General features: G+C 58.1%; 1 protein-coding gene across 7 annotated transcripts in view; it reads left to right on the top strand.

The window, feature by feature from the left end:
• Positions 1–16,214, top strand: part of DUSP8 (dual specificity phosphatase 8) — a 43,991-nt gene extending 27,777 nt beyond the window's left edge. For 6 of the 7 annotated variants that reach the window (XM_049820745.1, XM_049820742.1, XM_049820743.1 and 3 more), the window contains exons 4-7: positions 11,750–11,916; positions 14,185–14,344; positions 14,553–14,676; positions 15,063–16,213. In XM_049820745.1, the coding sequence (XP_049676702.1) occupies positions 11,750–11,916; positions 14,185–14,344; positions 14,553–14,676; positions 15,063–16,164 (1,553 nt within the window). In that variant the 3' untranslated portion in view covers positions 16,165–16,213. Of the gene's footprint in view, positions 1–3,608; positions 4,150–11,749; positions 11,917–14,184; positions 14,345–14,552; positions 14,677–15,062 lie in introns of those variants that run through there. The other variant, XM_049820747.1, reaches the window with a different exon arrangement.
• The last annotated feature ends 254 nt before the right edge of the window (positions 16,215–16,468 follow it).

Raw genomic sequence — 16,468 nt, 5'->3', positions numbered from 1 at the left:
AAATAATGTGAATGGGAATCCTGGTTGTTATTCATCTACAAACTGCCCGTGTGATGTTCGGGAATGGAAGAAGGGTAAGAAGTGCTGTGGAGGGGGTTCTGCCCAGCTTTTCTCAGGCCATAGGTGGGGGGCACAGGGGAATTACCTGCAGTGATGCTTTTCTTTTGACTGTCCAGAGGGCTGGAGGTAGGGTGCTATTGCCAGCCTAGTGGGAGAGGTGCTTCTTTAAAAATCAAATGGTAGCACCAAGATTTGTGATTTTTACAGACCTGGAAGTTTAGATAACTCTCCAAACCTCCCTCCCTCTCACACAAAACATCCCTGGGTCCATGGCACCAGAGGAGTTGCTTTCTCTCCTGCAGCAAAGCTGTCTGGGACCACTTTGGCCAGGGCAGGACCATGTTTTCTAGCCCTCCAACCCCCACCCAGTGGGTGCTAGCATCCAACCACAGCCACTCAGCCTGGCGCTGGCCCTAGGGAGTGCTCCCAGTCTGCACAGCCTGAGGCGTGACGTCGGGGTAAGGTGCCCCCTTCTCACCCTCCACCACAACCAGGAGATGCCTGGGAGGGTTTTGGCCCCAGCGGGACCGGTGGCTGCATCCCTGGGAGGGGTTAAGCCAGGTCACGTATGTGCGAGCTGATTGTATTCCAGACCTATGCTCTAAACCTCCCTGTTTAGCAACACTGTCGTCAGACAACTTGTTTTCCCGATTCTATAATTACCCTGAGGAGCTTCCCCTCCCCCTCCAGCTGCGTTTTTAACCATCGGACCCAGAAAAGGCGAGTGAAAGGGCCGAATGGAGAGAAGGATGGAGGAGAAGGGGCTTAAGGAAGAGCAGCCGTCTGGGTGCCAAGACTTACAAAACCGCCGTGTAATTTCATTTCTCATTTCTGGAAAGCTGACGGGAGGAAGGCAACTTCCCCAGTAAGAGATCCCGATGGGCAGGAGCCACTGCCCAGTTATGGTTTCCTTCCTTTTGAGAAACCTGCCTCCCCTCATCCGCCTCCCCTTTTCTCTGGGCCTGCACTGCACACTTGCAAAAGGTCGGTGCTGGCAATGATTATAACATCCCGGCACTGGGTGGAGAGAGGAACCGCTGGCCACTGCCCAAGCTGGGCACGTGCCAGACTATAGGTACTGTCACGACGGGTGTGTAGGTGCTGAACAGGGGCTCGTTCTGCACCCTGCTCTTGCAGGCAGGTTGCAAGAGTCTCTCCGATCCATTGCAGCAGATGTTTTTCCAGTGAGTGTTGTGGCAATGAGAGCAAAGTGGGGCTGGCAAGGCTGGCCATCTCTCCCTGGGATGATGCACCTCTGTATCCTTAATAGAGGTGAATGGGCGACAGCCTGGCCAGGAGGAGCACCTGGGGAAAGGGGCCGAGGGGCAGAAGCTGATACGTGGGATGTATCTGCACTGAGGACATTGCTTTTCATCTCTCTACTTGCCAGCTCCTCCCAGCCCCAGCACTAGCTCCCAACCCCTACCCTGGTCCTGGCAAAGGGGTGAAGAAGATCAGGAAGGAGCAGGAAGGAGCTGCCTGGGGAATGGTGGCTGCAGGTGGGATCTCCATGTGGCTGGACCTCACACTGGTGGAGGAAGGGGGTTGCTGACTACCTGTGCTCACTCGTCTTTTGCTGGGAGGCAGAGGGACATGGGACACCAGTGAGCCTCCTGCATTGAGGGCTGCTTGGTGGTGTCGTGCCCAGCCCCCAGCTGGGGCTCCCAGCAGCCCTGAACTGAAAACTCGGTCCAAACACATCCTGAAGGAACTTGCCAGTACCAAAATAACTTGTGCTGAGGGCTCTTGCAAGCCTGAGGGAGTCAGGCAACCGGAGGGCAGAGAGGGAAGGCAAATGCATGCTTGTGCACCACTGGCTTGGGGGCAGGTTGATGATTGCACCCCCTAATTCACCACGTGCTTCCTGCAGCATCCCCCTCAGCCAGCACAGAGCGGCTGGCCAGCCACTGCCCTGGCACAACCCAGCGGTGGTTTCCACCCCAGCGGAGCCCCAACCACAGCCGACAGAGCAGGTCACAGCCGAATTGCCCACCAGCGTGGGTAGAGCACCACTGGCACAGCGGCAGTGGAAGATGGAGGCATCTCCACTGCCAGGAGCCGTTGGCACTGGCCACTAGCACCGTGCGCCCTCCCCTGTAGGGAAGGAGGCGGCAAATGTGGGGGACCGTGGACCCCCTGGGGAGCTGCTGTGGAAGCCACTTCCCAAGCGTGGCTCTTGGGGGAAGGCTGCTCCTCTCTTCTCTTCCAGCCTAGTTGGAGCACGCTTTGAATTTTATCCAACCTCTGACCCACATCTGATAATAATCAAACCATATTTGTTACAACAACAAGGCTCGTTAGGAGGCTGGCTCCACTGGGGTGGGGGGGGAGGGGAGAGCACTTAGTTAATGCCAATGACCTCATCTCATGTGATGTCATTCAAAGGAAAAACACTGAAGTCACTCACATATGGCTCAGCCTGGGGTTTTTCAGCCCGTAAAGCTTCAGATTTTCAAAGGCACAATACATGCCCCCCCTTGCTCCTCCGCTTACTATAATCCTGAATGATTTTCTGGAGGCCTGGGCTCAGACCAATAAACTTGTGAGGAGCTGTGTGGAGATGTATTAAGGAGTCCCACGGGTGGGAAGGGGCGGGGACGGGGACAGGTAGTTCTCTCCCCCGGGACAAATGCAAAGAAGAAAACCCATCCACCCCCACCTGCTTCGGAAGCCACCGCTGATCGATAGACCCCAGCGGGACTGGGAAAGCCCGTTCCTACATGTCCCCTCTTGCTGGACTTTCAAACTTGAGAAGGCTTTGGCGGAGGGTGCATCTCCTCCAGACCACGGTCCTGCTCTGCTGGGCCTGGGCAGGTAACTCCATCCAATGCGGCCATGTGCAGGTGTGAGCAGCCTAGCGCCAGCCCATTTCCCCACCAGCTGTTGGGGCCCATTCGCCTCCAGCTGTTTGAAACTGCTCCAGGATGAGCATCCCTCCTGGGTGGTGCTCTCGGTGGAGACACTAAGAGAAAAGATGAGCTGGTGGTTAGGGACCTGCTGTCTGGTCCCCAGCTCTGCCCTGCAGCAGAGAACCGTGGAGAAGCTATTGAATCTTCCGTGCCTCAGTTTCCCCCTTGGGAAACTGAGATCGGGGCATTGCCCTTCCTGGCGCTGGGGTTCGGGGTTAAACATCCCCCAGGGGATGCACATCGGTCCTGCTAGGAGCAGCTGTGGGGAGGGGGCAGGATGGGGTGCAGCCGTGGGGTGCCTGTCCCCGGACGGCGAGGGGCAGCAGGGAGAGCGGTGCCGCATCCCCTTCGGCGTGGGGCTTTGATCACACACCGCCCTGGCTGCTGCTAAAACAAGACGAGGTGTGGACATTAGCTTCCTCCCTCCAATTCCCTGTCCCCAGATTAACTCCGCGGGGCCAAATCCGACGTGGTGCAGCCATCCATCTCCCGCCGCGGCTGCTCGCTGCGACGTGTGTCGGGGGGGGGGGGGGGGGGGATGCTTTGGGCGGGCGAGAAAATCGCGGTTGCGCCTTTAAGCAGGGAGCGAAGCATATGTCAGGCCCGGCGTTCTCCTGCGTGTCTGTGTGCTGAGTAAGGAATGCGGTCGCATGCCTGACCCGTTAGCTATGAGCGCTGGGAGCGCGGCGGCGGATGGCTCAGCAGGGCTGCTGCTGCTCAGGGGCTGAGCTCATTCAGGCTGGAGCGGGAGCCGCGCACGCAGGGAGCGAGAGCAAAGGAGGAGGGCGGCTGGGGAAAAGGGGGGCTACGCCGGGCCCCCCCCCACCCCACCCCGCTCGGGTTTTGTTGCCGGTTGGGGTTTTTTTGGTTTTTTTGTTTGGCTTTGGGGTTTTTTTTAATGTTTTCAGCCTGAAGGCTGGAGCCGGGGGGAGGCTGGCGGTGCTTTGCCGCAGGGGGGCTTTGGGGGTTTTTCGGGATTTTTTTTAGTATTTTGTTTGTCGGCCGGCTGTTGTTTTGCTAAGGCAAGAGGTGCCCCCCGCGATCCGCAGCCCGGCTGCCTGGATGCCCGTGGATGTAATGATTGCTCCCTCCGAGGACCAGTTCTGGACAGACATGCGCGAGGGGCAGATGAAGCTGAAAATAAGGGTGCGGAGGATGAAGGAGAGCAGGGACATGAGAGGTTTGTCAGCCGGCCGGCGCCTTTCTTTCCCATGGGGACCGAGGGGGAAGAGGGGGCTGCTCCGCCCGAGCCCTCCTTTGCCCGGCGCGGGGGGACGGGAACGGCCTTTGCCGAGCGGCCGGCGGGGAGCGGAGCGGGATGGCTGCCGCTACAAAGAGCGCAGGCAGCTGGCGAGCGGGGCGAGATGGAGGCGAGCGGAGGGGGAGCGGTGGCTAGTTCCCAGCGCCCGGCAACGTGAGGAAGGGCTTGCGGAGGCAGCTAGCCTGGTCCCGCCGGCGGCGGTAGCGGGAAGGGAGCTGCTCGGAGGGGGCAGCTCCTCCAGGCAGGTGAGAGGCTGCCTGCAGCGGGCAGGGGTCCCCTGCAGCGGTCTCGGCCTTCGGCAGTTTTCCCACCCGGTGCGGGGTGCGGCGAGGGTGCCTGGCCGGGGAGGGGGGGACGACACCGCTCCGGGGTCCCCTGAACCCTCCTCCGTCCCCTTGGCGGGGGCGCGGAGGGAGCAGAGGAGGAGGAGGAGGCAAGGAGGAAGGCTGCGGGAGGCAGAGCAGGCTCCGCCGCCAGCATCTCTGCTCCTTCGGGTGCCGGTTTGGAGGGGTCACCGCGTCCGCGCCCCGGGCAGGGGGGCGTGCGGGGGGGGAGGACGAGGGAGGGCGGCGAGGTGTGCAAGGAGCTGTCGGCTGGAGACCGCGGCTCTGCTGCCCGCAGCCAGGCAGCTGCCCGACGGAGCCATTTCGCTTCACCTGCGCCGTTGCTGCCTGCCCATCTTCGGGGATTGCTTTCAGAAAGGGGGGCTGCAGTGTTTCCACCTCCCCCGGTGCCAGGGTGAAGGGCGAGCGGAGGAAGGGGATATTAACTGGAGCAGCTTAAAAATATGCCGAGCCTGGAATGACCTAGATTACCAAAGGGTTGAATCAAGAAACTTCCCCTCCATCACCGGTTAAAATGGGAGCCTGCTAAAAGTGCTTGACAGGTTTTTGTGGCGTGAAGCACATAACCCAGTGATAGTGTCATTAGTTATAAGTCACTCCTGGAAATGACACATTTTTCTTTACTTAGAACGAGTAAGGCTGGTCCAAAGCAGGCACAGTCACCAGAGGAACATCAAGCCCAGCAGCTCTGGGAGCATGTCCATGGTTGTGTGGGTGGAGGGCTTCCTTTCTGCTGCTTTTCCTTTTTTTTAAGGACGTTTTCCGCTCATTTTGGGAGAATGGGAAGGGGGTCTGGGACCAGCCTGCGAGGCCAGGGGAGGCTGGGACGGGGTGGGAGGCAGCAGGGTGATGTAGAAGCAGGTGGGCAGAGGCTGTTCACGGTGACCATTGGAGAAATGGGGAATTCACATGAACCCATAATAGGGCTGATTCATCGGCTTTCTCATCCCCACTGCTTGGGAAAAAAAAGGATCCGGCAGTGGGGTGGTGAAATCTGGTGCCGAGCGAAGGGAGGGTGAAACCCGGGCTGGGGGAGAGCACAGAGGCTGGGCAGGGGAGTGCGGGGAGGGGCAGGGGACTAAGCGAGCACTGGACACCTCTCTCCAATGCACTGAGAAGTGGGTGGAAGTAAAAGAGCGTCAGCCAGGAGAGGGAGAGTTGGCCAGGCTGCAGAGCACCGGCATTTCACCCAGGCAGGTGAGAAGGGCATGCAAGCGAGTGGGCTGCTCGCATCGGACGTTGCTGGCAGGGCTGGGAAAAGCAAAGGGGGCTGCAGTGCTGAGAAGGGAACAGTGAGGATGGAGGCAGGGGAAAAACTCAGAAACGTCCCAGGCGGCGGGAAGTGCTGACAAAGCCCCGGAGCTTCCTGGAGCACAGTGGGTAAGGGTGGCAGTAAGCAGTGTTTCATCACGCTGCCCAGCTTAGCTGCCAGCACCAACGGGCTCCCACCCAGCATGAGAGCCAGGGAGATGGTGTTTTGCAAAGAGGGGGTTTCCCAGCGGCTCTGGCGTTCCTGGCCCCTCCACTTTCCTTCCTTCAATTCAACCTGCTGCAGAGATGCTCAGCCGAACGCTTGGGCTCACTGCTCTGCTAACGCTGAGCACGATGCAGGCGAGGGCTGGGGTTTTGCAGGTCCCCCCCCTGCTCTTGTCATCGCCTGCCATGCTTCAATTCAGCAAGGTGGTTTAACAATTGGGGAAGGATGTGTCGGGGCACCGGGAGCAGCATGCCCCCAGGGGACTGGGGTGATGGGGAGCGGGCATCCAGGCACCATCCTGGCCACCGAGCCGGCACAGCAGTGGGGGAGCCATGCTGGTGTGGCGGCTGCTCCAGCAGCAGCCGAGGCGCGTGCTCGCTTGCATGCCCCGCTGCCCCTCGCCACGTGCCGCCCTGGCAGCAGCTCTCAGCCACCGCAGGCATTTTAATGAGAGCTGGGCAGAGCCCGGCCTCTCTCAGTCCCTTCGGCCACCAGGAGCTTTAGCGGGGCAGAGGATCTCCAGCACAAGCACAGGTGCAAAACCCACTGGTGGGGCCGTGGGCTGCCACAAAAGTTCAGCACCTGCACGGGGAACCAGTCTCTGAGCAGCTCTGGCTGCTGCTCTTTGACACTCATTATAGGAGCAATGAGGGTGGGCTATAAACCACCTCTTTAATGCCCCCGGTAGGTGTCCTGCCAGCTCCTGGTGGGAGAGGAGGTAGGGTGCAGCGGCTGCTGGCCCAGGGAGGGTTTGCAGCTCTGGCTGTGCCTGTTTTCCTCCTCCTTGCTGCCACAGACCGACGGCATGGCGGGGGCGACATAATCATCTCTTCCTCCCTGTTTTCTGCTGGGGGGCTTTGGGTTGGATGTGCTCCACCATGCACATGGGAGGATGGAGAACAGGTCATGTCTCTGCTGCTCAGTGCATCTCCAGAGGGGGCATTTAGGAGACTCATGGTGCTGGGGGTGTTCAGGAGGCATATAGCTCTCCCGAAGAGTGGTTTTGGGGTGAGGCAGGTGCCCTGGGCAGCCCTTTCACAGCTTCTTGCAGTCAGTGGGGCGCAGCATTGAGGCTAGAGCTGCTGGGTTGTTTCAAGGGACTCTGAAGGAGGTGAGTCCATGGGGCCAGAGATGAATGGGCAGTCTGCAGCCGTCAGAGTGAGACGTGAGAGGGTTTTCAAGTCCCATCATTTCCCTGTCTCCACTTTACACCTCCAGCCTCGGAAGACAGCCTCGTGCAGGGAGCTGGGATAGCCCTGCTTAATGTGCCCCACAGCTCCCTTTTATCTCCAGCAGCATCTCCCCTAAGGTCCCATGCAGCTCAACAGATTGTAAATACCCAAAGCTGGGGCTTACCACCAGGAGGAAAATGATGCCACACCACAACCCTGTCCCTAGCCAGGACTTTATCACCTTCTATGTCACCCTCCCTGCACCAGCACTGCTGCCCTGCCTTGGCAGAGAGTGGAACAGCGCAACTTGCAGGTGATCGGTGATGCCTGAGGTGCTGTCAGAGTCCCAACCACCAGCTGGATGTACCCAGAGTCCACCTGAAGCTGACAGCCAAGGCAGCAGAGGGGTCCCCAGGTGCAGCAGTGTCCCAGCTCGGCAGTCCAATGCCTCTCTCCTTCCACCTTCTCGTCTTCTTCAATGCCTATCAGCCCAGCACCAGCATTGGAGCTTTTTGTTCCTTTTTTATAGCCATCTCAGGGTCTTACACAGCCACTGGTGCAAAAAGAGACTGGCAAAGGGGCTTATTACTGTGCAGTTTGCTGCTCAAGGGGAAAAGTCGCAGGGCTCCCCAACAGTTGCAGCAGTGCTGGTACCACAGGGGCTTATTCAAAGATGCTACTGGCATCTCCTCCTGGGCTGATGGATGGGCTCGGGAGGGATCCCCAGGCTGGCCGCCTTCCCTCTGTGGCGTCTGTGCTCCCAACAAATCCAGTTTCGCTGGGAGGCTGTCATAGATGTTCAGCTGGAAAATGTGCACAGGGGAGGGCCTGGCGAAGATGGGGTTAGGGGAGAAGTTCTGGGGGTTTTCCCCCTCCTCTGTTTGCTGCCAGGGCCATGCAGAGCAGGACTGGGGGCTGGCCCAGAGGGGTCTCTGCAGGGTACAGCAGAAGGTGGAAGGGTGGTCAGCACCTCGTGAGTGAAGCCCAGGATGGGGGAAGAAATGAGGTTTCAGTTGTTGCATTCTCTGGCACTAAGTTGCTGCAACACCCGGTGCCTCGGTTTCCCTCTTTCCTCTGGGGGGGGGTGACAGCACTCCCCTCCCTCCTGAAAGCTGCGTTTCTTTCCAGCCCCACCTTGAGCTGGACAGTGCTAAGGGTTTTTATGTCTCTGGGGGCATTGCTGAATGAACCCCCCAAAGCTGGGGGTGATTTTCACCCCCCAGCCCTCCCAGAGACCTGCCTGATGCTGGTTCTTGGCTCCTCCTTCCTCCATCTTCAGCAGGAGCAATGAAGGTGTCCCCACTCCTGGCCTGGTTCCCTGTGCCCAAACATCCCCCCTCTCCTCCTGGACCCCACCTCTGCCTCAGGTAATCGCAGGAGGCGGGAAAACATTGGGTTTTCCAGGGAATGGTTTTGAGAGCCCTCAGGAGTGCTGGAGCTATAAGCAGCGCATGGGGCCGTGCCAGGCAGGGACCAGCTCCTCCCCAGCCAGCCCTCACCAGGCTCAAGGGGCGCATCAAGAAGAAAGCAGAGATCCCCAAGCACTCACTCTACGTCAGATACAAATCCTTCCTGAGCTTAATTCCCCATGTGCCAAGGGCGCTCCCGGCACCAGCACTGAGAATAAAAGAGGAAAGACTAGAAAGACCCAGTGCTGCCCTGGCTCCTCAGCCCATGGGGCTGTGCTGCTCTCTCCCAGCAAAAGCTGGGATCCATGGCCCGGGGTATAGAATGGGGAAAGTCCAGGTATCGGTTGGAGCCCAGCCAGGGACATTCACTGCCTTTGGGATTGTTTTGAAGAGCTGCTTCGCTTTCTAAAAATGAAAGGCATGCTAGAGCAGCCAGCACGGGGTGGGGTGAACGTCGCTTCAAGGTTGGGATGGCATTGGGTACCCGGTCCCATCTCTAGGGTTTCCCCCAAGCCTGGGCTGCCCTCAGCAGCTGCAAGCATGGGGAAAATGAGGACAGGCAGGATAGGAGCATGCCCAGGCTCCCAGACACAGGGTTGAAACTTTGCTCGGGACAAGTGGGGTGAGCTGTGGGCATCATTTCAGGTGCCAGCATCCTCCAGTTGCTGGCAGCGTGCTAGTGTAGGCACCACAGCTGAGGGTGCTGCTGCCACCCTCTGCAAACATCCCCGCCTGCTTCGCAGCCCCCTCTGCCCCTGCCTGGACTTCCCCGGGCAGGGCTGGCAGAGGATCTGCTGCCGGGCGAATGCCGGCGGAGGCGGGCAAGGGGGAGAGAGCGGCGTGCCCTGACCTGCTTTAGCTATGAGATCACCCCACACTCCCGGCTTTTAAAGAGTGATACCAAGTCATGCACGGCCCCGGGCAGCTCTTGATGCGTATGAGTGAGCACGAGAGGTGGGGGACCTGCGCTTGCATGCGCTCTGCTCCCCAAAGATGTGCTAGGTCTGTTCAGAAAAATTCCCATGTTGTTTTGCATGAATCCAGGGGTCAAATCTGTGCCCCACTCGACCCCACGTGCTGCAGGCTTCTCTGGGGGCAGCTGAAGGAAACCCTTCCCGCAGGGTTTCTGCTCAAGCATCCCCCAGGCATCAGCGACGTATGCTCAAGCACGGGGCGAAGCAGGGAGGTCACACTTGTCCATGCAAGGCTCTGGCTGGTGATTTACACTCCTTGGCAATGGGGACACAACACAGGGATGAGCAGTAACTGGATCTGCGCTGCACCTGCACTGGGCCTCCTGCTTTCTCTCTGATTTAATGTCCCAGTTGAGAGGTGATGTCATTTCACAGAGAGCCATAGAAAAGGAAGTGCTGGAGAAGATAAGGTGCTTTAACTCTACACCTCCTGGCTTGGCCGGGTTTTGAACCTGGGAACTGTTAGCTGCCAACCAGGAAAACATAAGAGATAGGAGGAAAGAGGTTGGTCGGAGGACACCTTCCTCTTGGGGCACTGGGAGCTGACACCAGGAGCTGCTGAGATGGAGGGTGATGGAGGACCTTGGATGTTCCCTGGTGGTGTGAGCACTATTTTGTCCTCTGCTATGGTTTCTCCATCACCTTCACCTCCCAAACACGTGGGGTGGGTTGTCTGCAGCACCAGTCATACTCCACCAGAGCCTCGGTGCCACAACAGCAGCTAGGAGGGTGCTCCAGGAGGATCAGCAGAAATGCTGGCAAGGTGCTGCAGAAGGTAAATTGGGAATGTGCCAACGCTGCCCTTCTTCCAAAGGGGAGAGAGACTGAATGGAAAGGTCATTACCAAAGGCTCATTAAAAGGTCTTGTTTAGCTGTGGAAATGGGCCAGGGATTCCCATGGTGCTGAGTCCACAGACTTGGACTTTCAGAAGCATCTCGTGGGGGCATCCTGGTCCCTCTGACAGTTAAAGGCGGTCAAGCCCGAAAGTATTCTCTGCCCTTTGGGTGATGTCAAGCTGCATCTGCTCATTTGCATGATTGGGAAAGCCTCAAGGGAAACTGGTTGGGCTGATATGACCCAGGGTCCTCTCTGTTGCACCAAGCTGCCACCCAGATGTCCTCAGCTGGAGGGGAGTGATGTTGGGCCACCACTAGCCATACCCAGCTCTACCCCGGAGAATGGGATCAGTGAGCGAGAGCAAATCAGGATCACCAGTGGCCTTATGCAACCATGCAGGATGTACAACAGCACTGGGGGTTTTCCAGCTCCTTGAGCTGGCCACCATGCAGGCAGGGCAACACTTGCTGCCCTGCTCAAGTCAGTGTTCTTGCTGCTTGAACTGGGGACTGGCTTTCATGCAGACTCATTCACATTTGGACCGTGCTTTCGACCGTGCTAGACACTGTGGCAATAGCTCTGGCTGTCAGATGCCACATGCCACAGCCCCACCCGGGGGTTTTCAGGCTTCGAGATGCTCAAGCTGGGTATGACTGCCCAGCAGCTTGATGCGGTAAATTGGGTGCTGCTTGCTGTCACATTCAGTAAGGTCAAAGCGTGAAAAACGGCAATGGCCTGCAGGTACTGCCGTGCTGGTCCGGTCCAATGTGGCAGAAATCAGGGGCTCAGTGGGACTGGCCAGAGGGGGAATCTCACAGAAACCGCAAAGTGTAAGTGTAGCCATTGTGGCAAGGTTTGGGCTGACCTCCCCAACCTGGGGAGATTTGCACCTCGATGGACTTGCTTGCCGTCATCCTGCCCTGGCAGGTTTTGCTATCAAAAAGTGACCCTGGTTGTCCTCAGAGTACTAGGCAGCCAAGAAAAGGACTTTGTCTTCCTGTCGTTTGTGTGAATGAAGTTGCGAAGAGCAGGAGGGGGTGCGGGATGCCTCACGTGTGCATTAAGGCCCAGCTGCAGCAGGAAGAATCAGAGCTGGGTCTTCATTCCTTTCACCATGTGTGTGGCACAGTCATCACAATGTGTCTGCAGTGTTTAGCGATGGCTGGTGGCTTTTTGCTCCTCAAGGATCTGGTCTCAGTGCTGGAGGGTTATCACTGCTTTGTCCCCAGCCCAGGCCTCGGGGTGCCAGGTACTGATGGTCTCGACCTTGCTGCTATGAATTCAATGTCCCCATTTTCTCCGCAGGAGGCTTTGCCACATTCTCGTCCTGCTTCCCGGGCCTCTGCGAGGGTAAACCAGCTGCCATCCTGCCGATGAGCATCTCCCAGCCATGCTTGCCTGTGGCCAACATTGGCCCCACACGCATCCTGCCGCATCTCTATCTGGGCTCCCAGAAAGACGTTCTAAACAAGGTATGGTCCTGTCGAGGGGACATGTCTGCCCTGTCCCATCTGGGACCCCAGCCATGCGGAGGGGTGAAGACATTAAGGACACTTCTCCTGTCCATGGGAGGACCATGCCTGGTTGGTCTGACCCTACCAGGAGGCTGAAGTCAGGGAGTGCATAGGCAGAGCCTGGCAGAACTGGGGAAGTTGATCACAGGATGAGATGTCTTATATTGATGAGCTTTGGGGTGATCAAACACTTCCCAAGTGCCTGTAGCAAACTCAGAGGCAGGAGGAGCACAGCTGGCAAAACACCTGGGCTTGGAGGGGCAGTTACCCCAACTGGAGGGAGATGTGAGGCAGGAGCCAGCTTTGCTCCCACCCGCCTTGCCAGCCAGGCTGCCAGATAACACCAATTTCAGCAACCCTGCAATCCCCTTGGGAGCCAGAGAGAGTGGGACCAAGCGACCAAGCTGGGGTATTCAGCATGGCAGTGTGGGGACGGGCAGCTGTGGCCAGGGGCAGGGGCTTGTTCAGAAGGTGAACAAAAAGAGCAAAGTTTGGCTGTGGGGGGAGAGGAGAAAAGAGGGGCAGTGCCCTTTTAAAGGTGCTGGAAGGGCTGTGCTGTGATGTCACACCAGGGAAGGAATTTTGTTTAAAGGAAAAATAACTGCGAGAAGAAAGAAAGAGGAATTGCAGTTAAAATGCCGCCGGGCGCCTGCCTACCGCGGGCAGGAGGGAGCCAGACGGGCGTCCTCTCCCAGGGCAGGCAAGGGGGGAGAGGGACCAGGATACCGGAGGGGGGTTGGAGACAGAAAGGAGGGAGAGAGAAATTATATACAGGGAGTAGAAGGAAATGAAAGAGAAAAATGCCAAGAATGTGAGCCCGGGAGCTGGGCTGGCTCCACCGAGCCGAGGCTGGGCTCTGCAGAGCCTGCTGGGGTGGGCAGGAACGGGCCGCTGGAAAGCCGGGGCCAAAATCCCGGTGCGGTCTTCTGAGGAGCCAATGTCAGGCAGGGAAATTGATGGTTTCCTTCCTTCCCTGCCTCCTTGGAGGGTTTTGTTCATCTTTTGGAGCTGTGTTTTCTGCCATCCCCATGATGTGGCCAGAAGATGCTCTATTCATAGGCAGCAGAGCGGGGTCAAGTGCAGAGGCTGTGCATGGGTGATGCTTCTCTCCTCCAGCATGTTGCAGAGGAGAGATCCCACATGGCAGCTCTATGCACTCTGACGTGTGGAAGGACTCTTTTATCTCCATGTTTTCTCCTCCATTTTAATTCTGGGTCTTCCCTGGATTAGTGCAGACCAGGGACTGAGACCCAGCAGCTGGCACGGATGTTCCCCCATTTTTTATAAGCAACCTGCCCCCAGCTGTACAGGTGATACCTAATCTGATGGGACAGGGAAAGAGACAGGGGTCAGACAAGCCATAAATTTGGTGTCAGCACTGCATATAGGTGAAGCTGGCTGTAGTGCTGGGAGGGAAGGAATGGAGGTTGGGGTGGATGCAGCAGTACATGCCCAGCAAGCCAGTTCCTGTGGGTCGAACCTCACCCCCTCGTTGCCGTTTTTCATCTGACGCTATTTACCTCAGGTCTCCCTTGTGCCATTGCATTTTATTGAGTCAGAAATATGGGCAGTGATGGTGGCCATTGAGTGGCCAAATTAGAAAAGTCACAGAAGGTTCAGTTCCAGGTTCACTTCAGTGTCAGAAAGAGGGAAGAGATGGTTCCCCTCGCCACCTGCCTATGTCCCAACACAAAAGTGTATGTTCACAGTGAAGAACTATGAACAACTAACAAATCTGTGAGAACTCCCGCTGCGTTTCTGAGGGATGTGGGAGAAAACATGGGTTGACATTGGTTAACATAGGGTACTACCAATAACTCACCTCACTCTGTTGGTGAGATGCCTCCTCTCTCCCTCAGCTGATACTTTCAAAGCTTTCAGCCAGAGTTTTTGCTGATTTTCTTTCTTGTATTTTCATATTCCTCTCATACTGGGGTTCTTGGGTTTCCCCCTCTGGGACTACCTTCCAGGTGTCTTTGGTCTTGCTCATTTTTACTTGGACCAAAGTAAAGATCTGCTGAGGTTCAAACCTGTGTCGACTAAATTGACACAACCTTCTCAGCTCCTCTCTGCTGTACTACCATCAACTAGGCCAAGGCAGCAGCGGGAGACCCACAGGAGAAAATATTGGTATAGGAAAAGGCAGGGAGTGCATGGCAAGGCAGATCTTCAGCACTCAGTGCTGGCTGAACTCAGCCGATCATTCAATCGCTTCTTTCCCACCAGGACTTGATGACACAGAACGGGATAAGCTATGTCCTCAATGCCAGCAACTCCTGTCCCAAGCCAGACTTCATCTGTGATAGTCACTTCATGCGCATTCCTGTCAATGACAACTACTGTGAGAAGCTGCTTCCCTGGCTGGACAAGTCAATTGAATTCATTGGTGAGCTTTTGTTACAATGGTTGCAGACCCTTCAGTTCTCAGCCTTCAAAACCTGAACTCTTCTTCTGTCCTTCATGGTCTTACTCCCAGCATCCCTTGTCCTTTCACACAAAGGGACTGAGGGTTGGGGAGGGAGGCTAGAGTCATTTTGCTCACCATCTCTGACCACATTGATGCTTTTCTCTCTGTTTCCTCTACCATGCTCCAGACAAGGCCAAGGTGTCCAGCTGCCAGGTGATTGTGCACTGCTTGGCCGGGATCTCCCGGTCAGCCACCATCGCCATCGCCTACATCATGAAGACCATGGGTATGTCGTCAGATGATGCTTACAGGTGAGTTTTCCCTGGAGGGCAGGAAGCGGTTACGCCACTATGCTTCACTCCAGGGAAGGAAAGCAGGCTGAGCCCAGAGGGAGAGGGTGGGAGCTCCTTGAAGCTGTGTCTTGGCTTGACTGAGTCCCGGTGAAACCAAACCAAACCTCCCTTCATAAAGTGCATGCAGTGAGGAGTGGCTGGGAGCGGTAAACTGGAGGGAGGAGTCAGTCCCAGCTCTACCCCTCGGGCATCCCAAGGCCCCATGGTTCCCCAAGACCCCTTTCTCCAGAAGGTCTGGTCAGAAGGTCCTGGACAACGCCTCTTCTCCCCAGAGAGGCTGAGACAGTAGGGGTGGCCTGCTGAAGGACCACGCACCAACCGGCGCTTTCTGTGCCTCTTGGCAGGTTCGTTAAGGACCGTCGCCCGTCCATCTCGCCCAACTTCAACTTCCTGGGCCAGCTCCTGGAGTACGAGAGGAGCCTGAAGCTCCTCAAGGCCCTGAAGTCAAAGGGCGACCGGGGCGAGGGGGACGCCCAGCAAGACCCAGCAGAGGCGGCTGAGGGCAGCCGGCATCCCCCACCACCTACCTCAGAGAAGGCCGAGGAGGTGCCGAGAGGCACTGGCTCGGTGTCCCCCCCCAGTGACCCCGAGCGGCAAGGTGGGACCCCGAAGGTCCTGTCGCCCACGACCCTGCAGCAGGGGCTCAACGGCTTGCACCTCTCCTCCGAGCGCATCCAGGACACCAACCGCCTGAAACGCTCCTTCTCCCTGGACATCAAGTCCGCCTACTCCCCCGGCCTGCGGCAGGACCCCCCTGGACCTCCCGGCCCCGGGGACGCCCCCAAACTCTGCAAGCTGGACAGCCCCTCGGGCCCCGGCGGCCTCGGCCCCTTCTCCCCGGGGGTGGACAGCCCCGACCGGCCAAGTGGGCCCGACCTCCTGCTGGAGGCCAAGGTGAGGCAGCGGCGGAAGCACCGGCACCCGGCGGGCTCGCCCGCCCATGGGCTCAGCCTCAACGTTAGTGGGGCCTGCGCCACACGCAAGAGCCCTGGCGCTGAGGACGGGCTGCCGCCACGGCTCAGCCAGCCGGCCACCGCTTCCGGCACCACCAACCCCACCGCCGCCGCCGCCTGGAGTGGGGTGCACCTGGAGTCCCCCAGCACTCCCTCCGGCGAAGCCGGCTGGTACTTCGGCACGGACTCCGGCAGCGCTGGCGGGAGCGGCGGGAGCCTGTTTGCTGGCACCAGCCCGTATCCACCGCCTTTTGGCTGTGGCAGCGTGGCAGGCAGCTGTGAGATCAGACTGAGGGACAAGGCCCGGGCCGAGCCGCGGGACGGGCGGCACAGCTGGCACGAGGAGGCCGGTGCTGAGAAGCAGTTCAAGCGGAGGAGCTGCCAGATGGAGTTCGAGGAGACCATGTCCGAGGGCAGGGCCCGGGAAGAGCTGGGCAAAATCAGCAAACAGTCCAGCTTTTCGGGCAGCATGGAGATCATCGAGGTGTCCTGACACCCACCTGGGATGCCTGGAGAGTGGGGACGGAGAGGGAGTGGGGGGATATTTAAGCTGGGGGGAGAGGGGAGGGGAGGGGGGCGGCGGGGTTTTGGGGGAGTATTTATACCCGCGTGTGCATTTTCGGGAGCGCACGTGCTGAAACCGAAGCAAAGGTGGATGAGTCTTTCCAGAGTCGGGAAACATAATGGCGGATGCTTAGTGTCCCTCCTGCACCCACCCTGGTCCTTCCCCCCATCCCCAGGGGGTCCCAGCCCTCGGAGACCCACACTCGAAATTTGGGCGTAAAATTCGAGCAGGA

Source organism: Accipiter gentilis, chromosome 17 (genome assembly GCF_929443795.1).
Source record: "Accipiter gentilis chromosome 17, bAccGen1.1, whole genome shotgun sequence".
Taxonomy (NCBI): Eukaryota; Metazoa; Chordata; class Aves; order Accipitriformes; family Accipitridae; genus Astur; species Astur gentilis.
Note: the sequence above shows the minus strand (reverse complement) of the source record. Positions and strands in the feature narration are given on the sequence as shown.